Source organism: Aythya ferina (assembly GCF_964211825.1).
Source record: "Aythya ferina genome assembly, chromosome: 16".
Lineage (NCBI taxonomy): Eukaryota > Metazoa > Chordata > Aves > Anseriformes > Anatidae > Aythya > Aythya ferina.
This window is the reverse complement of record NC_140315.1, coordinates 13,104,363-13,127,681: the sequence shown is the minus strand read 5'-3', so window position 1 is coordinate 13,127,681 and position 23,319 is coordinate 13,104,363. Positions and strand designations below refer to the sequence as shown.

At 48.8% G+C, this 23,319-nt stretch overlaps 1 protein-coding gene across 5 annotated transcripts in view; it reads right to left on the bottom strand.

The window, feature by feature from the left end:
- Positions 1-23,319, bottom strand: part of TOX2 (TOX high mobility group box family member 2) — a 136,758-nt gene that overhangs the window by 70,483 nt on the left and 42,956 nt on the right. For 4 of the 5 annotated variants that reach the window (XM_084537704.1, XM_084537707.1, XM_084537705.1 and 1 more), the window contains one exon: positions 6,036-6,101. In XM_084537704.1, the coding sequence (XP_084393830.1) occupies positions 6,036-6,101 (66 nt within the window). Of the gene's footprint in view, positions 1-6,035; positions 6,102-14,702; positions 14,762-23,319 lie in introns of those variants that run through there. The other variant, XM_084537706.1, reaches the window with a different exon arrangement.

Sequence of the window (23,319 nt, the reverse complement as noted above, 5' to 3'; positions counted from 1 at the left end):
ACAATCTCCTCAGCTGTACAAGATGCTATTCTTTCTTCCCAAGAGAAAATGCAATAGGAACAGAGACTTTAATTTGGTCTGTAACTGCTCAGCTACATTAGCTTTTCACTCTGTGATGCTTGGTGGCTATTTTTCAAACACCCTATTGTTAACAACTTAGGAATCCTTTGAGACCAAGGGCTGAAGATGATTCTCTGCTTGTAACACCAAGGGATTTTTTTTTATTATTATTATTTATATAAGTACCACAGCCAACCCAACAGCAGCAATGGAAGCTTCTGTTGCCAACATGAAGTTACTGGAACTGCTTCCTGACTGCATCACTCAGAAATTTCACTGTCACCTAAGAGTTCATGCAAAATTCACGAGCCTGGATCATCAGCTCTAGCTGTGCTCACCTCCAGAACCCCATCTGGAAGGGCTTCCATTAGCTGCTGATTATAATAAATGACATGTACCACTCTATTGTTCATTCTGAAATAGTACATGAGATTTCTCCTGAATTGTCTGCTGAGAAGGGCATTTAATATCTATCAATGCCTTCCCTCTATTTTTTATTCTCTAGCACAACATATGAAATTACACAGTATTACTCCAAGAACAGCAGGGAAAGAGCAAAACCTGTATCTCAGTACAGGTGCCTGCTGCACCGTGCACTCCAGCTTCCACTTACACTGTGCTGCCAGCTCAGTTCAAGCTTTTCTTTCAACTTTAGGTTGGTGCAAAGCTCACTTCTCTTCACTGGGGTCTTAAAAAGGGGAGAGAGAGACAGAGGCAAGAGAGTCAAATCCAAGGATCATGGCACTGGTGGACATTCAGGAGTTCTCCATGCCTGGGGCCAGGACCCCCTCTTTTACACCCTTCTATTTATGTCAATAATTTTCTCTAACAGTGACCATCCTCTGACCATCAGAACAAGCCAACATACAGCCAAGAGCAATAGAGCATGAAGACCCTGAGATACGTCTGTCCAATTTAACATGAACCCAAGTTTCTTCAGACACAAAGACTCATCAGACTCCTCAGGAACCTAACAAGTTCCTTGGGGAACCTGAATGGAAGTTGTACCAAGAACAACCTGACGGTGGGCCCTGACTTCCCTGCCCCTGTGCTGTGTAGCCTGCAGCAGGCCCAGTCATGAGAAGGCTCACCCAAGACATTGCTCAGCCAGGAGCACAGTCTACTGGCTTATTCCAGCCTTTTTTTCTGGAGGAATCCCAGAGCTGAGGCCACCATGAGCACCCTGCTGCACTCAGGAGCCTCAGACAACAGGGGCAAACAGCTTGCTGCCAAATCCTCCAAACTCACACGTCCTGCTAGGTCAGGGACCAGCCAACACGCTACACCCAAGCAATTGCGCTGCCAGCAGTGGAGCATCCTTACCAAAGCCACGGATGGAGGGCAAACCACAGGGGGAAACGTCCTCGTTGGTCCTGCCCACAGCTCCTAGCAGGGAGGACAGAGCTGCCGTAAGGGGAGGACGACCAGTGCCTTCATTAGCAGTACCTAATTGCCCTCATGAGGGGTGGCTCCATGGCTCCAGCTCTGCAGTTCCCAGCGTGGACGAGGACCATTCACGCTCATACCTGCTGGGGACTGGTTTTGTTTTATCAACTGCTGACATTTCTCTGCAACTCAGCCGAGATGGGTGGGAGGCCCAGGAGGTGGGAGTGCAGTGCGTCTGCCAGGATTGTGACAAGGTTTGACGGCATGTTTTATAGCGGAGGCTGCCAGGATGAGCTCTGTCTCGTCTGGAGCACTCGCAGTGTGCCAGGAAGGTATCTGTGGCTTCCCACACTGTCATTAATTTCTAATTATGCCATCGCTTGCTTTCTACATTATTGCTTATTTACCAAACACAGCTTTATTGTAACGTCCAGTTCCTTATAACTAGCAAACCCATTGTTATGCGAAAATGAATGTCCTAAACGTTATTTATTATTTGATAAACCTTGTGTAACCCTGAATTGAGGACATTAAATGGCAAGAACACTACTTCAAAATCCCATTTTAAATAAGTCACCAAGACAGCTGTGCCTTTATAAAACACATTAGAGTGGCACTCAGAGCACATATGGCTCAGGGATATTTACAAATTATACAATTTCTGTCATTCGGTCAAATAAGAGGGACGTTTTGACCCCAGAAATGAGTCAAATGTAAGTTGTAATTCAAGCCCCACCGGAGGCCCTGCTGTAATGTATCCTGACGGCTGATCAAGGAGCCCTGACCATTTGACCCACCAGATCAGCGACTCACTGTATCTATTATGGCTAATACAGCCCCCAGCCTGAAGATGTATGGAGATAAACAGATAAAGGGCAATAGATGCAGTAGATAAATGTTGATTTATACACATCCAAGCACGCAGACACGCAGATGGATTCCATGTGTGCAGGAATGGGCAGGCATGTATGAGTCCACGCTAATGTTTACACGGGGACACATCTGAAGACAGATGTAGATGTGTGTGCATGACAAACTAAACCTCTCTTAACTCCTTTGCCATCGGTGCACTGTGTTCAGCTGAGTTGCTGCCAACTCACACGCAGCAGGAGAAAACTCCACCTTTACTTTACGCACATGCTGCCACGTGGAAATGCCGTGTCTGTATGAACCAGAAGATTTTAACACCCGTGGTTACAGCAGCGGGGTCCTTTCTGTGCTCTCAGGCACAAAGGTAAGGAGCTGCTTGTGCCAGTGTAGCTTTCTGGCTTGCATAAACCACCCTGATGCATAACAGCATTTGCACGAGGAGTTGCACAAATTGACTTGTCAGAACAGAAACCAGCGTGCTGCTCAGCTGGAACAAACTGTGTACAGAAAGCTCCTGGGATTAGGATCAAAAATGCCTGGTGCTAAGTAATGAGCTCTTCCCTTCTTTGAAGCACCCATTGCCCCAGGAGCAGCCAGAGAAAAGTGATGGAAAGGGGAGAAATCTGGCAAATGCACCCATCAAGGTTTTCCACGATGGCATTGCTGCCACGCTGACAAGCGTCCCTGTGTCTCAAACCCAAACATGCACGATCCCATTGCCACCCAGTTACACATTTTGCCCTTCCTAGGGTTACTTTCCCCATCGCAAAGGCATTAATAAATACCTTCTCTTATTGATTTTACAGGTGTTTTTTTTTCTTTTTGTTTTTTTTTTTTTCTTTTAACAACAACGTTGCATTTCTACTCATCTGTCATGGTACCTCGCCTGGTTTGGGTTCTGTGCATTCCCTGGGACTTTGCATTAATTCCTTGCTTTGTTTGGGGGGTGGGGAAAGACGGAAAATTGGCAGGGGTGAGGAATGATGCTCTGCCGACTTTGGGACACACAACAGATACCTCACTCATCTCGGGGGTCAAATGTCCCTGACAGTTTGATCAGATGTCAGGTTGCATTTATGCTCTGGCCCCTGCTGGGGGTTGAGTTACATTTCACATTTGACTCATTTCTGGGGTCAAATGTCCCTGTTATTTGATGGAACAAGAGGAATTATCTTCCCCAAGCAGCCTGTGCCGGTGCGGGTGCGGATCTGTCAGCGCTCTCATTGTGTTTTAGGCTCCTGTATTTCTGCATTTAGCTCTCAGCTGAGACAAACCCCTTTTGGGATGAAAACAAGAAACGCAGACTAAGGCACACAAGCAATCACGTAAAGGAAGATTAAGGGAGAAAGCAGATCAGCTGGCTTTAAAATGTTCATGGCAGTGCTTGTTCTCACAAGTTAGCAGCTCAGCAGCGCAGGAGCTGAAGGCGAGGGAAGCCGTCCGGGCTGAGATGCTGCAGAAGCTGCTTAGGATGAAAACTGTGCAAGGGGCTGTGATAAGGCTGATGTTGGGATGCTGCAGCTCCGCGATGCTTTCCAAGGAGTGCTCAGCACCAGGGCAGCCCTAACCACAGACTGCAGCTCTACTTATAAAATGAGAATAGTCTTATCCTTATCTGTGTGATGGGAAGGGATGACTCCAGAGCTTAAGCAAGTGCTGCGTCTCAGGACAGAAAGTGCAAAGCATTACCCTGACAGACAGGAGCCATTTAAATGGGGGCAGAGGTGATAAGCTGAGTTCTACTTTCTACCTCACTCCTTCTTGATATTTTGAAAGAATCACCAGGCAATGCAAACTACAGATCCAGAAGCAAAAGGCGAGTTCCTACAACCCAGACGAGCGTGAGCATCCAGCCCTGGTGGAGCTCCATCCGCAGCAGCAGTGCCTGATGGTGCACAGCGTGACCGAGTGGCTTAGGATGAAAACGGAGGGAAAAAACACCATGCCCATCAAATACAGTGCAATAGGTCCTGTAATCAGCATGTGGGATTTGTCTTTGTCCCCAGGGATGCTGAGGGCCAAGCACTATCCCACCCAGGTTGCATGGGCAGCTAGGGGCTGGTGAGTTACCTGCCTCCCAAAGGGCATTGTGAAAGTGCACTCCTGCTGCTTAACGAACTCGTTGAGGCTACAACAGGTTGAGCGAGTGAAAAAAACATCTGGAACCCTCAGTTAAATAGGAGAGTCACGTTATTAGTAATAAAGTCATGACCAGTGCTGTAAAGCGCGCGATGGTTAACAAGCAATGACGTGAGGGTAAATATACACCGCGAACCGACGCGGTGATGGAGGAAGCGACACGATAACCTCTGTGACACGATAACCTCTGCTTTCCCTTGGATGTCACCTCTCCTCCTCCTCCTCCTCGCCCTCGGTGTGGCCAGCCATGCCCCCTCACCACAGCACTGCTCCTTCCCATTGCTCTCCACTCACCCATGCAACTTGTGCCCATTTCGAGGAGGAAACTCATTTTGAAGGTGGTGCAGCTAATACAGGTGCTCCCTATGGGGTCTGTCACCTAACCACATGCTCTGGACAGAAACGGGGTGGGAAAGGGCAGAACCCCGACCTGCAGCCCCTTGGGGTCACCCTATTCCCTTCTGCCTTTATTTAACCTGTGGCAATTCCCAGCTCTGACTACGAGCAGAGCTTTTGTTGGTTGACTATGTGTCTGGTTCTGCGGAATCACCCTGGAGCACAAACTTTGCAATTCCTTCCATGCTCTTGGAAATAGCTCTTACACCACGATAACCCTCTGTTCACATGCTCCCGCACTATAAGACAAACAACAGGTTTTCGTTCTGTTCGATATACAGATTTTTTTTTTTTCATCCTTGGTACCCAAGTTATATGCCACGGATGACTCAACAGCTTCCTAATTTATAGTGATGCTGTGGCAACTGCCCAACACTAGCAGCAGGAGTGTGTCAAAACCTCACCCCAGGTGACTCAGGCCAACTCCAGGGCAATAGGAAGCCAGCAGCATTTTGGGATGGATGGAAAGCCTCACACGGCTGCCTTTCACTGCCTTACAATGCATCAGGTTCACACAGAACTCATCACAGCCTACAATGCACGTGGCTGCGGCCAACAAGACCACACAACGAAGTGCCTCGTTCAGACCCAAAACAGGATGCTTAAAAATATCAGAGATAAACTTGCATTTTGCCTTGTGATCAGAAGTTTCACCCCGAGGACCACAGCAGAACGCAGACTGGGCCACCTCTCCTCTCCCAGCTGGGAGGACAGGCAGGCACGTGCTGAAGTTCTCACCTCCCAGCAGGGCACGGCACGTGCTTACATATTTAGGGCTCCCCTGAACAGCCACTTCTGCTCAGGGCTCTGTGAGACGTGAGCACTTCTATTCCGGTCCTCCCCACATGGGTTCCAAAGCAGCTCCAAAACAGGAAGCCTTTGATTCCTTTCTTTTCCCCAGGCCAGCTAACTGCTGACCCCTTCAGCTACAGGAAATGCTCTACGTGAGGGATGGAGAGAGGCACCTGAACTACATGTAGTGCCTGGAAACCTCACGTCTAGAAACACCGACTGCACCTTTGTTTATAGCGAAGGATGCTGACCTCCTCTGTGGACCCTCTTGATGTCCCATGAGTGTGGATTCCTTGAGATCTCCCACAATTTGGGCTTTGCCATGGCTGAGGTCTCCTAGGAAATCTCACCCACCCTGCCCACCCAGCCCACCCAAGCAAAACGATGCTTACCTGATTTGCTGATAGAAACTCCTGGGTATTGTCGTTCATTCCCATGTACATGTTCTCCCCATCAAACTAGAATGGCAAAAGAAAGTTAGAGTTAGAGAAATGCCATTTGCATGCCAGGGTTATGTGCTTCCCAAATGCCTTCCTGGCCCTTCATGTAAAGAGCCAAGATTCCCAGAATGAAATCCTGAGCTGGTCCTTGAGTACTTTTGAGCATGTATGAGCTCTCATACCTTGCTGTTATTGCAATGGGACGTGGTAACATGACACGTTTATGGTAATTCTTTCAGCAAAATGAAAGAACGAGTCACTCCAATTCAAACAAATCAACCGAGAATGTGCAAAACTGCAAATCCACAGATCTGCCCTGAAGCAAGCAGCACCGAAATGAAGTTCCTGCTAAGATTCCCACTACACCATCGATCAACTACCAAAAGCCAACTTCCATCCACGGAAACTTCCAAGGCAGGCAGGTCACATTCAGTCTTCTCCCAGGCACATCCCCGTTCCTTTACCACCAGGGCAGCAGCACAGAAAGTCACTCTGGACGGTGCACTGGGGGGTCCACCCGGAGCCCAGTTCTCCTCCCCGACAGTTCGCTGTTTGTGAGCTCTGTGTGCATGGCAGCGCCTCTCCTTCTCCTCCCCTTCTCCTCTTCCCCTGCCTGCCCACTAGGACTGGACCTCCGTGATTAGGGATGCGGGGGCATCCCGAGCACGGTCGCATTCACTGCTACGGGCGTGCCTGCTGCCTTCACCCCACTGCGAGCTGCTAAACCCAGCGATTAGCCAGCAAAACCCCCACGGAGAACCACAAAGCCGTTCCCGTTAATTAGCTGCAGCGGGAGCTGTTCACTTGCTCCAAATGAAGGAAGAACACCCTCCAGAGTTGTCTCCGGCTCAAAGTGCAGCTGGGACAGTTCTGGAGGCAAAGTTCACAAATTAATTATGGCAATAAAACGGGATATGCCGTAAAACACTCCTGAGACAAGGATGAAGGTACCAGCTGCGAATGACACCATATACTTAACAAGGGGGAAGAGCCGGCCCTCTTGCCCTTACAAGCCAGATGATGAATTGGAGATTGTTCACCCTGCACACGTCCTCTTGCTCTCCAATATGAAGCTGATAACCAGTTATGCCTTAACTGAAACGGGCCACATTAAGGACAATAAAATAGAAATCTAAATAAAACCAGGTGAAGGTTTTCAGTGTAGACTATTAATTACGCTTCCATTTCTCTGAGTGCCACAGGATTAGCTATTAAAGTCCGCAGAGTTAGCAAAGCCCTGCTCAGCACCAGAGTGCACAGACACCCTCTAATTGCCAAACCATCCTCTGGGATAGCACAGCAAGCCAATTAAAAGCAGCAAAATTACAGCGGCTCACATGCAATTCACCACCTAATAGTGGTGGCGACCACAGCAGGATGGAGGGGGATTCCTGTGCATGTACAGGATTTCCTAAAACCCCTCGGTGGGGAAGGAGCAGCGGGATGCTGTGAGTACCAGCATCCCTGCAGGCTTTCCAGGACCGGCAGCAATTCCAGAAGCCAGCCGGGTGCGAGCCACGTTGAACTGAATTTCCCTCCATCTGTAAAACGACTGCCGGCACAGCCGGCTGCTGCTAACGTGCTCCCAGCTGGAGCTGCCGTGCTTCCAGACGTGCAGACTCAATCAGCTCTGCAGCCTAAAAACCCTCTGCCAGCCCAGGCTGAGAGTGCAGGAGGGGTGGCACAAGGCAGTGGCATGTCAGCAGCATCGCCTTTGGGGGACAGGCACAGTTACGGCCCCGAGGTCCTGCTCCTGATCTCTTTTCAGGAGCACGTCACCAAAAAACCACCCAGGTTTTTGGCCCGGGACACCCCAAGGCTTCGTGATGCTCAAACACTGCTGCATCGTGGGAGGTGCTGGGTGAGGCAAACATGAGCTTTCCAGCACGCAGTCCACAACAGATGTAAAACATTTCAGTGGGGAACTAATTCCATCTGTCCATCTGTCAGTCTGTCCGTCCCTCCCTTCCTCCCCAAACTCGCACACACACGCCTCAATTTTGCCCTCTCCAGCACAGTATTTTGGAGTTGTAGGCTAAGACCTGCTTGAAACAGCTCTTCTCCAGAAAACAAAAGTCACCTGCAAAGCCATATTCAGAAAACAAAAAGTGTCTTTAACTGGGGAGGTCCAGGGCAGGAAGAGCACTCTTCTTTCTCTGTTTGTCAGAGTGTATTTTTTATGGCTTTTTACCATTCCTACCTCCATTCCACACTTCCTTCTGCCCTTTATGCCTTCATAATAACGGTAATGAATCCTGCCTTCAAAATTACTGCGCCTCTGATTGCCAGCCTGAGCAGCGAGCCTGAAAATCAAGGCTTGAAATGCGATGGAAACTTTGGAACTTCCCCATTGCTGATTGGATTTTTTTTTCCCTCTCCTCCAGGCTATGAGGGTGCAAACAAATTTATTAGAAATTCTCCCATCAGGATATTTTTTCAATTAGACATTTGCCACTTATCTAGCAGCCAGGTAGAGCAGATAAGTAATGTGCTCTCCTTCTTCTCATTATTGTTTCGCTACAGAATGCACTTCAGAACAATCAGCCCCATCATTCCACATTGATTTACAGCAGAAACAGACATGTTAATATTTCCCGTTGGTTACAAACGCTTCCTCCCTTTTCGCTGTGCTCCGGGTACGTGTCAAACCTCTGAGCTGCTCCAGATCCGGGGGCCTCCATTCACCGCACCCTGTCCCCCCCACATCGATCAAACTCATGCTGAATGATGCACGAATCATTTTCAAGTTCTTGCTAATTTGAACGGAGTCTGCTATTGTCTTAACCACAGCTTCATTCATAATTATTGAATTTTTGCTTTTCTTCAGCTAAAAGAGGCAGTGTTCCCTGCGTTTTCCATCCATGACTCCTGGAAGCATGGGAGGCAGCCCAGCCTGGAATCGGGAGTGGCGGGGGAGACGAGTCGTGCCCCAACACCGTGCCATCCCAGGGCTCTGCTCCTGGCCCGACGGCGTTTTCAAGGCTGCAAAAGTGCCCAGAGATCACACTGGGCCCATGCTAATAAGGTGGAAATGTGTAAGAGAAATAAGAAGCTGCAAGCCAGGGCAGCCCCCAGGGCAGAGCGGCTGTGGGACCGGCTCTGTGCAAACACCAGGCTGAATGTTTGCTCCCTGGGAAGGACCCAGTGGAAGGAAACACAGCCTCCTGCCGGGGCTCACGAAGGTGTTACTTTCTCATGGCTGGCACTGCCAGCTTGCTCAATTTTATTACAAATCTCATCACGTCCTTTTATTTCCCAGGAGCCATGGGCTGAGATGGAAACGTCAGCTTCCAAGTTTGTGAGAAATATGCTGGCAGCACTTGCACCAGGCATGGCTTCAGTGATGCCTGCAAGATCTTTCAAACTTCTTGTTTTAATTTTGTTAGCGTTTCTTTTTCCTTTCTTTTTTCTTTTCTTTTCTTTTCTTCTTCTTTTTTTTTTTTTTTAGGGGTCTTTCCTAAATTTTAACACTTGCTGGTGGCAATGGTGGGCCAGACCACCTTAAGTGCAAATCCATGGAGGAGAGGACCCAGAGCTCTTAAAAGTGAACTGTTAATGCAAATCCAGCAGCAACTCAATGCCATTGTCATCAAGCAGCTAATTTGTGCCCACTAAAGAATGAACTGGATGCTCCCAGTGATTCCTGCTGCTCAGAGCCACAAGCACTTGCCTCTCCTTCTTACCTCCTCCGGCAGGTCCCCCAGCTGCCCATGGTACCCTCATCTCCATGTGTTGGGATTTCTATCCCTTGTCATGCTTGGGATGCGCTTGGTCTCAGTGCCCAGCAAACTGCACCTCAGCCACCAACAGCATCCCAACAGAGAGTGACTCTGAAGAAAACGGAGCAATAAAAGTAATTTCCAGCCCTGCATCCCCACCACGATGCTCCCGTACAGCGTTACGGACGCCTGTCCCCCAGGATCAGCTCTATGGGCATCGGCACACAACCCAGCAGCTCCCAAGGCTGGCAAGGACAGACTTTGGCAGCACGCCTCTCTGCAACAGCCCTGGGATGGGAAATAGTCGCCTCAGCCCTGCCCCCCCCAGCACTGCTGCCCGCAGAGCCGCCGCTGTGATTTCCTCCAGGAGTAATTTAGCACCATGCTTCTTTGGGGAATACACAGCTGAGGTTAGCTTAATCTCTTTAACTGCAGTTTCCCCATTAAGGTCTTTACACAACCTCTGGCCCAAAGTGATCTACTTAGCATTATTTATTTGTCCACTGAAATGCTTGGATGGCCCCTCAGTTGCTCCTGTCAGAGGGGGTCAGGAGTTCAGACACAGATTTACGAACCCCCAGGATGCTCCTGCAGGAAAGCTCCACGTTTCCAGCCCGGCCGCCGCGCAGCCACCCAGCCTCACCACTTAGTGCAATTTGCTTCTGGACAAACGTCGTTAGGAGAGAGCACAACAACACAGCAGGTGTCAGTGGCAGCACATCCTTTAAATTGCTGCACAGCCGAGCATCTCTGGGAGTCACCTGGTTTTCATGGGGGCTGGGTTTTCTACAGGCAGCCAAATAAATCATCCCAGGGTAGATTCAGATTAATACAGATGAAGACTTAAGTATGAAAACCATACAGTAAAAAGTTTTTTTTTTTTTTTTTTAAGAACAATTTACAAATTTACATATTTTATTTCTCACACACACCAGAACCAGGAAGCCTACTGTACAGTTTGTGATGCCAAGGGATGACCAAGGTACAAGAAAAGCTGTCAAGACATTAAAATCGCACGGAAAAGTCAGGAATGATCTGCAATGGCTTGTGCACTCAAGAAGTTTTCAGTGTTTTCAGTTTCCAAATGGGAGCCCTTGGAAAGTCTCATCGGAGCAGCTGGCTCACAATGGGATGACCAAAAAGAAAACAAAACAAAAATAAACAAAACAGTAAAATCCTAAGGAACAGCCAAGTGGCATTCACCCATCTGCTCCACAGCAGTTCGCATTCACAAACGGTGTGCACAGCCCACCAGCCAGGCTCCACTGCAGAAGAAACAGGGGGTGGCAAGTGGAAGGTGCCAGGCTTGTTTGTTTTTTCTTTAACTCTGGAGTTCCAGAATTAAATTTAATTTCTGATTCATAAAACTGCAGATCAGTAGGTCTGACTCCCTCACTGCCAAACCAAAAGCTCTTAAAAACTAAACCCAGCTTGTCCTGGGACCAAAGGGAAGGGTCTGTTGCTCACGGCCAGCGGGGAGATACCCATCAGGTATTAGCAGGAGGATGATCATGGATGAGAAACATCTGCACTGAAGTCCATCCAGTTCATAATAAAAGCAATCTAGAAGGATTCAAGTTTATTAATGAGACAAAAATTATGCAGGCTAGCCAAAACTAAAAGCGGACTTTGAGTGGCTTTGCATTAAGACTCTCACAGTACTAAGTGGCAGCGAGGAAATGGAAGATTAAATTTAATGTCAATAAATGCAAAGTAATGCACTGGAGAAAAGCAATTCGGACAACGCAGGCACGACAACGGGCCTTAAAATAGCTGCTACTGCCCAGAGAGGAAACCGTGCACTCGTTCTGGAGAGCTCACCTCCAGCTTTTGCTCAGTCCTCAGCAACTGCCAAAAAGACCATTCAAGTTTCAGGAGCAATCAGGGAAAGAGCAGATAATAAAAAGACAGAATGTTATTTTATACCTGTACAGCTAGCAAAAGGGGATGGAGCAAGAAAAGGGGCCTGGTGTACCCCGATGAGAAAAAGAGATGGTGCAGACGGACTCACAGAGAGGCACCCGTCATGAGATGAGCACAGGGAACGGCTCTTCTCCGGCTCTCACAGCCCAAATGCGAGGAGGAGCCACCAGAGCCGTTAGCTGGAGGAACCAAACACCTCACCCAAAGAATCACAGAAAGAAGAAAGAATCACAAAGAGTTCTTCCTGCAGTGCCCAACAGCAAAGCCTCCTGCTGCAGGACGTGGTGGCCTGGGAGGATGCAGAACAGCAACCGGCCACATCAGAGGGGGACGGCAAATCTGAGCCCTCGAGCTCGAGTGGCCCTGACCTGTGGGCTGCTGGAAGCCATGTGGATGGACGTAACAGGAGAAAACATCACCACCTGGGTGGGCAAATGATGGACCACGAGGTTGTGGGATCCCCAGCCCTGGAGGTACTTGCAGCTCAGCTGGACCAGGTGCTGTGCGACCACCCTCAGGGGGCCTCTCCTTTTATTCTTCTGTACTCGAGGCTGGAGAGACCCTGAATGCCACCAGTATTCAAGTGACAGCATTCATTTATCTTATGGACTGGCTGGTTTTCTGTGAACGCTGCACACGAAATTATTGTTATTACATTATTTGGGGGGGGAATGAGGACTTAAACTCATTTACCTGGACCTTTCTGAGCCTGCAAAGGAGTTCAAGCTCTTCATATATATACACAAAAAAATCCGTCCACTGAAAGCTACAGGGAGCAGCAGAATTTAGTCTTAAGACTGACATGGAAATAGATTAATTTTTTTTCCCATTTCATATTCTAATTACAATTCTTCTCCCCCTACTATTTTCTGTTCTCATTACAGTCTTAAAATTGCTCTGCAAATTCTGTACCTTATTCTGCTCTTCCTACCATCTTTGTCATGGAAATGAGAAACAGAATGTATAAGCATGAAAATATTGCCGAGATCAAAATTCTGCTTAACCCTTTCACGTACGACTCCAAAAACAAGGGAAAGCAGCACAGCCAGCAGAGCAGTGAAGCAGACTGCTCCTCCATCCGTCTGTCCGTCCATCCATCCGTCTGTCCTCCCCTTCTCCCAGCCAAAGCAAGGGATGACACTCGAGGAAACACGTTATTCATTTAAAGGTCAAAATTGCTCACGCTTGCACCCCTGCTGTGCATGGAGGAATGGGTTGGTTTTTTTTCAGCCTATGGGTTTACCCTTGAGGACAGATCTCGATCAAACAACTGTGTTCAGCTTCTGGCTCTCAGGCTGCCAGGCACCCTGGGGTACCACCAGCTGGGAGAGGTATGAGCCAGTGCTTCCAGCAGCCCCAATGTACCAAGTGCATGGGACGCCCTCCTCTGTCTTCTCTTCCTCCTCCTCCTCCTCCTTTTCTTCTTCCTCCTCATCAGAGCAGAGAGCTCGCTACAGCTGCAGTTTCTGTGTAGCCAGACCAAACCCCTCTCAATTTCTCTCAGAACTTAGGAATAAAGAAAACATTCGCCATGGCAGTAAGGAGCACCCCTTGATGCCCACCTCTCCCAGCATACCCCTGCTTTAACTCAGGACCACTCCAGCCCATCGCTGACCATGCTCAGCACCATTTATTTTGCAAGATACGATCGATGGAGCTGCAGAACTCCAGCATGTACATCACATCCTTTTCAAAACCAAACAACAAGCACATCCTGCATTGTTTATCACGCTTACACAGGTGCTGGAGGAGTTTATCTGCAAAAAAAAAAAAAAAAAAAAAAAAATCCATGGTCCTTACTAAGCTGCTTCTTCTTCCTTAGCAGCTGAATAATCCTGAGAACTGAGGGCAGCAGAAAGCATTGTGAATGCCTCTGCCATGTGCATTGCTGGGGAGGGAAGAAGGTAAATGAATGCAGCACGTTTCCTGGCACTGGGCTGCTATGTAGACAGTCTGAAACAAATACAGTAAGTGATAATGAGACTTAACTGCACCGCCTGCCTCACTGCTAACACTTGCAATTCACAGGAAACAGAGAGAGGCAGAAAACGTACAAAGATCTAAAAGAAGACGCGGAGGCTCTGTGCAAGGAACTGTGTGAGTGTCAAAGGCATCTAGAAACATTGTTTTTTTGCAAGATAAAACCTCGGGGCTGAGATAAAAATAGAGCTTCTACCTGTCTGCTTCTGAAACAGCAGCCAGTGCGGCTCCGCTGTGGAAGTCTCTTGTGGAGCTGCAGATTTTGGCAGGGAAACAACAGCTCCGGCTGCAACCAGAGGTAGCACCAGGAGGGGCTGCGTGCCCCAAAATACCGAAGGAAGCCAAGGAGTAGCTGGGGAAAAAGCGACCTTCAGCCTGAAACTTTGTCCATCTTATTCAAATGAGGATTTACAACCCCAGGCAGCGATGCCTGGGGCTGAATGCACGTTGCTGGGCTGGACACAGCTCCCCCACGGCCAGGGCAGCGGGCAGCCGGAGCAGCCCCGCACGCTGGCACTGCGGTGATGCAGCTCTGCCATTCTGCCCTGCATGGCAATGGGGTTGGACATGTCTATTTGTTTTTTCTCAACTGCAAGGAAAAATAAATCAATCGATACATAAGTGCGTGTTGCAGAGAGGAAGAAAGTCGTCAAGAGGAGCGATGCAAAGATTGTCAAAAGCTGCTAATTGTTTAGGAGCAGGAATCGTGCTCCTGGTGCTGTCTTGCAGACAGCTGTGTGTGTCATGCTCCTGCCCTCCAAATATCTCCTAACAGACTCCAGTAACTCACAAAATCACAAGTGCTACTATTAAACTGCCCTTCACAAGTTTAATTATTTCAAAAGCCACTGTTCCCTTAGCAAAGCAGCTACTTTCTGCCCACCAGACCATTCAGGAACCCAGCCCAGCACACACACACCGTCCCCTGCAAGCACAGCCCATGCTTAGCACTTCCATTAGTTGAAGTTTTTGCCCTGCTAACACCAAAATCTCATACCTGTCCCCCAGCACTCAAGATCATGGTGTTTCCTCCAGCTGCCAAGCACAAGGGAGATGAAGAATCGATTTCCAAGGCAACTTTTGTGAGAATGGGGAGCGTTATGCAAACCCAACCAGTTGGGAGGGAAAGAAATCACAGAGCCTCTGCACCAGTCATTTAGAGAGACGTTTCCAACACACAAATATTTGGTTCTGGTGACAACCTGCTTTCGGTGGTTCTGTGCTCAACAGTATGCAAATAACTCTTGCAGCAGTGCATATTATGACTTGCAAAAAATGGGCTGACAAAATACAGTCCATTTCACAACTGCATCTTAGAAGCTTGAATATATTCACGTTTAAAAAAATAATAATGAAAAGTGCAATTTCCTTTAAAGACGAAAAAAAGGAAACAAGGATGACAGGAATTTAATTTCTGAAGGGCATCCTGAAGACCTAGGAGTGCCTGCACCACTCATTTCTCACACAGCAATGCAGCTCTGGGGGAACGTTTTCCACTCTATTATTTGGTCCTTCCTTATTTAAACCATACACTCCATGTGCATCTTTTGTAAGTGTTGTACATCGCCTAACCAGATCCAAATCCTAGCAAGAGCCTGGAAGGTCCAACATAACCAAGGAATAAAGAATCACACAGCAAACACTTTCCATATCACAGGACAGGCTTGCTTTCCAAGGTTTATTCACACCTCCTCCCTCTCCTGATGCAACTCTCATAGGCTCAAAGGTGGCCGGATTTCAGATCTGGCTCTGCCACCACCTCCAGCACACCAGGCCTCCTTGGGGTTATGCTGATGGTGTCATCTTTAACCAAAAATTACAATTAATGCTTAAACAATGAGCCCTCCTTCCAAGCCTTTCCAGTGCCTTGGGGTGCAACGAAGCAGGGACCCAGGGGACCCCACTGCCACCCACTGGCCACGCATGAGTGTGGGCAGGAGCCAAAAACTGCTGGCCAAAATGTGGCAGAAGCCAGCACAAACCTGTGCAGGGGCTGAAGGCCAGAAGCCACGGATGCAGCGCAGGCACCTGACTTCGCACACCGGAGACTCAAGAAATGCAAAAACCTGGGTTCACACAAGCTGTGCTGTGTTTCACATGGGCAATAAGCTCACAGCTGAAGGGTATCTCCACACACGGCGTTACCACATCCTCACACATCCTACGTGGCGAAGTGCTGAGGTTTGTCGGTCGGACAAAGCCGCTGCGCTGCATTCCCAGGCTGCTGCCGCTGAGTTCCCAGCCTCGATTCCTGGTTATTAAAAATAAAAAATCCACACATCTCCCTCCCAAGCATTTCTAATTTCAGTTCTTCTCTGGATTTGGAGACCTCTCTGTTCATCATATTAATTTTTCCTGTGAATCTTACCGCCGTGTAACCCTTCTATTAGGACAGGAAGGTAATCTGCATTTACTTGTTAAAATGTACACCTGAGCATTGACAATTGCTTATGTTTAAAAAGACAGTTGAAAACTCAAGAAAATCAATGACACTAATGAGAAAGAGGCACCTCTATTATTATGCCCCTGCGTCACTGTAAATAATTGACTGGAGTTATTATCATTACTTTTATTATTACTATTATTATTATTACTACTACTATTATTAGCCGTAACAAGAAGTTTAAAGCATGTTGATGAGAAAAAGAAAAAGCAGCTTTACCCAGCTAATTAAAGGCTTAAATAAAAAATAAACAAAGGGAGTCTTCCTGATTTTAGCAAAGTCCTGCCTTTTTCCAAGCACTTAAAAGCAAGACTGACAGCTTTATAGATAGGGGAATGGGCAGATAAGATAAACATGCACAATACAAACTTGTCCAAAGCTTTTACAGTCTTTCTCTGCACCACTTCCAGCTCATTAAATTACAGTATTACTATAGATTTGCAGCAGAATTATCTTTTATCTCGGCTTCTTTTAAAGCTATTTGGCATTTGCTAGTATTTTCTATTATAAATCTAATTGCAGATTCCAAACAGACAAGGGCTCATTAAGCCTTAATTATGCACATGTTGTTTTCAACAAACATTTTCATTTGGACTGCTGTGAGCTGTAATTGTTCGGAAGGCACCGCAGCCGCCAATCGCACACTTGCTTGGGGATGGCAAAAGCTACTTCAAGCGGGTCAGGGCTTGGCCGAACCAACAGCCTCAACCTGTGGAGCTGGGGCTGAGCTGCTCTCGGGGGCACCGCGGGTCCCAGCACCGGCTCCTGCCCGCTGGGGGCCTTCCCATGCCTGGCGGGCACTGCACAGCTGAAGGGCAGCAGGGGTGGGGGCATGGTTTGGGATGGGGGCACGGTTTGGGATGGGGGCACGGTCACCCTTCACAGAACCACAGGATGGCTGAGTGGGAAGGGACCTCTGGGTGCACCCAGTCCAAGCCGTGCTCCAGCAGGGCTACCCCTAGCAGGGGGCCCAGCCCCACGTCCAGGGGGCTGCTGGAGGTCTCCAAGGAGGGGACTCCAGCACCTCTCGGGGCAGCCTGTGCCAGGGCTACGGCACCCACACAGCCCAGCAGCGGTGCTCAGAGGGAACCTCCTGGCCTCCCTTTTGTGCCCACTGCCTCTGGGCCTGGCTCTGGCACCACTGAATGGAGCCGGCTCTACCCCTGTGCTCTCCCTGCAGGCAGTTATGGACGTTGACAACATCCCCCTGAGCCTTCTCTTTTCTAGGCCAAGAACAGCCATCTCTCTCAGCCTCTCCTCACAGGAGAGGTGCTCCAGTTCCTTCATCATCTTCAAGACTCTCTCCACTACGTCCAGGTCTCCCTTGTACTGGGGGCCCCAGAACTGGGCACAGGACCCCATGTGCTGAGAGGAGGGAAGGATCACTCCTCACAGCTTGCTCGTGGTGCTTTCTCTAATGCAGCCGAGAACACCGTTAGCCTTCTTAGGCCAACACGTTCAACTCGGTGTCCACCACGACTTCAAGGTCCTTTCCTGTAGGGCTGCTGCCCAGCTGGGTGTCCCCCAGCATGTCCTGATGCCTGGGGTTGTTGCTCCCTGGGTTTTCTGGATATCAAAACCACGATGTGCAACCAGCAGGCGGAGGTGCTGCTCGCCTTTGGTCAGGGGAAGTGAGGCTTCTGCTTGGAGACCTGCAGATGCCGCCATCTCAGGGAGCATCTCTGTGTTGTCTGCCTGACCACTGCTCTCCAGCCCACACCAACCCTAGGCCCTCATGCAGTCACACCCAGCAGCACAGCCACGAGCACCACAGGACAAATGCGTTTCACTCCATCCAAAACTACACTGGGGGTGGAGGGTGGCCCTTCTCATTTCTTCTTGGCGCCACGGTTTCTTATTTTCTGAAATAAGAAGTAACCCACAGGAACAGCAGAGCTTTTATTAGAACTACGGGCTTCCTTTGAGCAGCACAAAACCTGCATGCACTCAGACTGCAGCAGCAGGAGGTGCAGGATGACAGTATCAGGGTCCTCAGTCCTCCAAGCCTTGGACCTCCCACCCTCACCTGACCCCTGGTCACAGTGCCCGGGTTAGCAGAACATGGCTCTGCCCCATCCCATCTCCAGTAGGCATGGTCACTGCATGCAAACCCCATCAGCCAGCCTTCCCTGAGCCTCTTTAGGGGATGAAAAAGTTCCTTTTCGTAAATAATTTCATGACAATTAAGGGTTAGGGCTCCAAAGGTAGGTTGGAGGTAGTGGTTGCTGCTGGACCCAGGAATTTCTGTCAGGTTTTAGCTGGAAACAGCAAAGCGCAATGCTGATTGCATGATCATCTTCTAGCCTAAAATCCTGCCTGTGGGGCTTCCAATATACTATTCCAGGAGAAGAATGATGGCCAGAAAAGGTCCAGTTACACTAAGAAATTAGTAACCACCTTTGTCACATTTCTTCCTCTCTTCTCAGTTTAGGAGATGACAAATTTTCTATGTCCCAAAGGCTCATGTTGCACTGTTAGGAGGAAAATGTGACAGAGTAAGCACAAAATCTTACGGCCTTGGCCTCGAAAAAGACAACTTTTCAAGCAATAGTTTGACCTAGAAAGGTTTTCTAGGTTATTTTGACTTGGCATGTATATGGCTGACCTACTAAATCTAACACAATAAAATTACAGAGTTCATTTCAGCCAGTCAGTGTCAGATCATTCATAAGTTCAGATGCAATATTTACAAACCTGCTATTCATATATTCACAAATAAAAAGTCTTGCTAGGATCCTTCTGGCAGGGGAACATTTGCCCTGTTCAACATTAACTCATGCTGACAAAGGAAAATGTAAAAGCTGCCTTGACGAGCTGAGCTCCCACCTTTGTGTCTCCTCACACAGCCCTCACCCTCAAATCCGGCAGGATTTATGGCTGCGCTGCCCCTTCTCTGTACAGAAATTCCCCCCAGATGGCTTTGCCATGGGGTGGGGAACCCAAGGAGTCCAGGCACTGGCTGTTAAGGGAAGGATTGGAGGAGGTATTATGGAGCACTGCTCTCCATGTGCATGGGGATCTTCCTGCGCTGGGTCCTCTGCCTCCTGCAGAGGAGCAAATGGCATCTGAAGGACCAGAGCGACCCCAAGGGCCAAATCCTGGCCAGCATCCCACTGTGCCAGGATGCACTTCCCCCAGGCACACTGGAGGGGTGCTGTGCAGTGACCCACAAGTGGCTTCCCTCCAGAAAAGCACACATCCAGCCCCAGAACGGATCCTGCCCCTGGAAAGAGAGGCTGCAAGGCCAGGTGTGGTTAAGGGTGGCAGGAGCTGGGTACGCAGCCCCAACTCATGCCTCCCAGTCTGCCCCGTTCACACCAGCTGGGCAGAGCAGTGGTTGCTGTCCCATCACTGGTAGCTTCATGGCACCACCGCACCCCAGCCGTGCACCATCCCCAAGGGATGATCCCCTCTGGAACCAGCTCATGCTCTCATTTTTGAGACCTAATCCTAACTGCTGGTCAAAACCAACAAAACCAGGAAAACTCCATGGAGCACATGCAAACATTGGCTGGAATCTTTTCCTAAGCCCCAGGACTGGGAATGCAGCCCCCAAGGCACAACCAGCCTAGGAAGGCTGGGCCTACCAAGCAAAGAGCAAACAAGAGCAGCAATCCATACATGTGACCAAAAAGCAGGGTCTTTTGAAAGAATTTGGTCAAGGCACGGGTAGAGGATGTTGGAAAAGCATTTTTTTGTTCCTCATGCAGCAGTGCAGGAGTATGGTACTACTGCATATGCCACCCCACAAGCATTTGAATACAACGGTAGAACCATGCCGATGGCAATGACCAGCAGAGCTGCACCTACTTCTGCTGCTTCCCAACTCCTTGGGATGCCCACCAAGGGTAAAAGATGGTGGGTACCACCTCGCAGGCTTCCCCAGAGGTGCTGTTCTCCTTCTGCAGCAGGGAAGGATGAGCTGAAGGAATGGATCATGACATTTCACCTCCAGACCCAGCGCGTTAATGAGATGATGCTCAAATGTTCAGCTTAGATGCTTCCCCAAATCCTCTTCAAACAGGTGTTTCCAGAGACTGGGACCCTACTGTTTCAGTGAAACACCTAAAAATTGCATTTGCCTACAAACTATGTTATTCTCTCATGCTTTCTCCGAAACCATTTACTGGGAGAGAGTGATTTCCACTGAACACTGCATCCCAATTCTGGAAGTCATGCCAAGGTGTCAGGCTCTCCAGTGGTTATATTTCAGCTGCATCTCTATACAAGATGTATTTTTCCACTTGCAAATTTTGCACAACTTTCAAGAGAAAGAAGCCTCCTTGTTCTGGATGCGCAGGGAGCAGCAGGAATTGTGCCAGTGCCAAGCACTGCAACAGCCACAGACTGCACGGGTTAAATTCCACCACACTGACCAAGATTTTCTTTGAGTTTGTATTATAAAGATTTAAGCATCCTGGAGAGGTGAAAACACTTAATTTGTGCTGCCTGGCCATAATCTCTTGTTTCCCTCAGTTCCTCTGCAATTCTCTAAAGCTGCATGTACGGCACCTTCTCCACCTCCTAATTATAGGCTCCATTGTGCCTCATAATGTAGCCCTGGCGAGGCTGCAGGGCAGTTATGTATAGCCAGACCATGTTATACTGTTGACTACAAAAACAGATGAATTAATCACCTCCTCTAGTCGGTGAGTGGGACCGGACACTTGCGTGCTCACCAGAAAGCAAAACAAGTTTGGTTCCTTTAGAAAAAACATAATGAATCTCCCAACCAGCAGAAAGCTCATAGTTTCTATTTCTTGAAAAATAGTGTTGTTGTTTTTCCTAAAATGCATGTATAAATCTTCGCAAGTCGCAGTGGAAACAACACACAGCCTGGTCAGATCAGAAGGATGCTGTGGGTGCTGATGCAGACAACACCAAGCAAGCACTTCATGTGCAAATCACATTTACCTTTGATGCCCGATGGGGCTGGAGTTTCATCCGTCGTGGAAACACTGACTGCAGGCAGCGCAGAAACCAGAACTTTGCTCAGCAGCATCTCTTCCTTCCATCCATCTCTTGGGTCTCAGAGCAGCCAGGGACACGCTGCCCACTGACCTCCCCCAGCCCCATATGACACCCAAGTGCATTTAGTTGTTTCCCCCTAGACCCAGAAGCTTGGCTCACTTTCTCCCTCCTGGCAGGTTTCTGCTGTCCCGGCACTATGAGCAAGAGGAAGGGGCAGCCCTGCACAGCCCCAGGGTGCTGAATTCCCACCGCCCACCCCAAACATCCCATCAGGACAAGGCTCGGGGAAGCACTTCACCAGCTTCATCACATGCTACCCCTAACGCATGTCACAGAGATCATTTTTAACTTTGCCTCTCCGAGCACTCAAGCTATGAGTCAAAGCACCAACTGCAGCATCTCCGGTGCAAGGCACATCCCGGAGCTGAGCCCTGCTCAGAACCCCACAAAGCACAACATCAGCCTGGAGAAGGGAGCTTGTGCTGCAACAGGAGCCAGGGAACAGCAGAACTGGAAGCAGAGCAATACAGAAGTGCAGCTGGTTGCACTGGAGCCCCTGTGTCAGCAACAGACACCGAGCAAGGTAACGTCTCTGCACGACTTGTGGATGATCTCAAGTGACAGCTAAAGAATGGGGGGCAATGCATCTGGACACACGGGGAGGTCAGCCCAGCTGCCCCCGGTGAAGGCGAGCCCTGCTTCGTTCAGTCTGCAGCTGCGTGAAGGTGAGCCAGCTCACGTTGGCACGGATGCTCTAAACTGAACTCCAAATTTCATGCAGATGTGGTTATTCTGTGAGGAACTGACTTAGACTTAAATGAACGTAACACTGTGAAGAGTTCCCACAAGGAGCTGTGCTTTGGTAACTACATGGGGTTTGTGTGTGTGTGCTGCTGCACACTGACCTGCTGCTGAGGAGAGCCAAAAAGCCTTCCAAGACTAAGCAAGCCGCTCATTTTTCAAGACAGGAATAATTACCAACACACCAACACAAGCATTTAACCAGGGCTCCTGTTGCTTAATATCTTTATTAATGACCTGGAAACTAGGCTGCATAGGGAAACAAAGTTTGCAGATGAAAAGAACATTATTTAGGTTAATTACAAAGGAGGAAGTCTTGGGAATTGCAGAGCCACCTAACCAAGCAGAAGGCAGCATCAGAGCAGGAGAAACCCTAAGATGACAAATTCACGCAGGAAAGAGCTGTTTGAAACCCTTCTAGACTTCAGCAGGTTTTGAATTAACTGAACATTAAGCAATAAGACCAACTATCACGTCAACCACCCCAAGCAAACCTCTACTGAAAGCACGGCAATAGCAAAATGATAGAGTGCAAAAATTACAGGCCAGAAAATAACAGAGAAAACACTGTAATGTTGTTATCCAAACTGTCAGCCCGAGCTTGCTCCAGGTACTGAATTCAGCTCTGCGCACCCCTTCTTAGAGATGAGAGATGGGGAAACAAGGGGAGGAAGATGGAAAACGGAGGCCCTGGGGCAGCAGAGGGCACCTGATGCAGGATGTTCCTGCCCTGTGGCCAGGCTTGTGGAAGGGCAGCTTGCCTGGGGAGCAGCTACTCCCACTTTGCCCAGAATGGACTCATTTAGAGGACATCGTCTTCCCCTGATGTGAAACGGGGACAAGTGGGCTCCTCCATGGTAGAGCCATTTAGATGCCTTGCGATACTCCTGCTGAAAGGAGAAACCCTCTGCAGACACACTGGTGTCCTGCAGTTTTGGTTTCGTACCATCAAATAACAAGTTGTGTAATGCAGACACAGCTCCCACTTGGGGCTGGGTCAGAGACACAATTCATAGTGAAACAAATCAAGGTTTTGATCACTGAAAACAGAATTTCACAACAGGCTAAAAAATACAGATCTCAAAGCAGAAGGTAATACTCATAGGAAAACAAAAGGGGACAAATTCACATTGTACTTTAGATTTATACCAATGAGGTCTCAGTCCTCCCCCCCAGAAAAAGAGACAAAAAACTGTGTTTTCAAGACATATTGAGGCACTGACTCCCATTTGAGCCAAGCAGCATGAGAAACCTGTCTTTGGTTCAGGTTGTTCTGGGGGCTTTGTCTCCACAGCCATTTCCTGCACTTCAAGGAGACAAAGCTCTTCCTGTGCACCCAGCGGTGCTGCGCCTCGGCTCAGGAGCCCATATAACCCCTGGTGAGGATCCTGCACAGAGC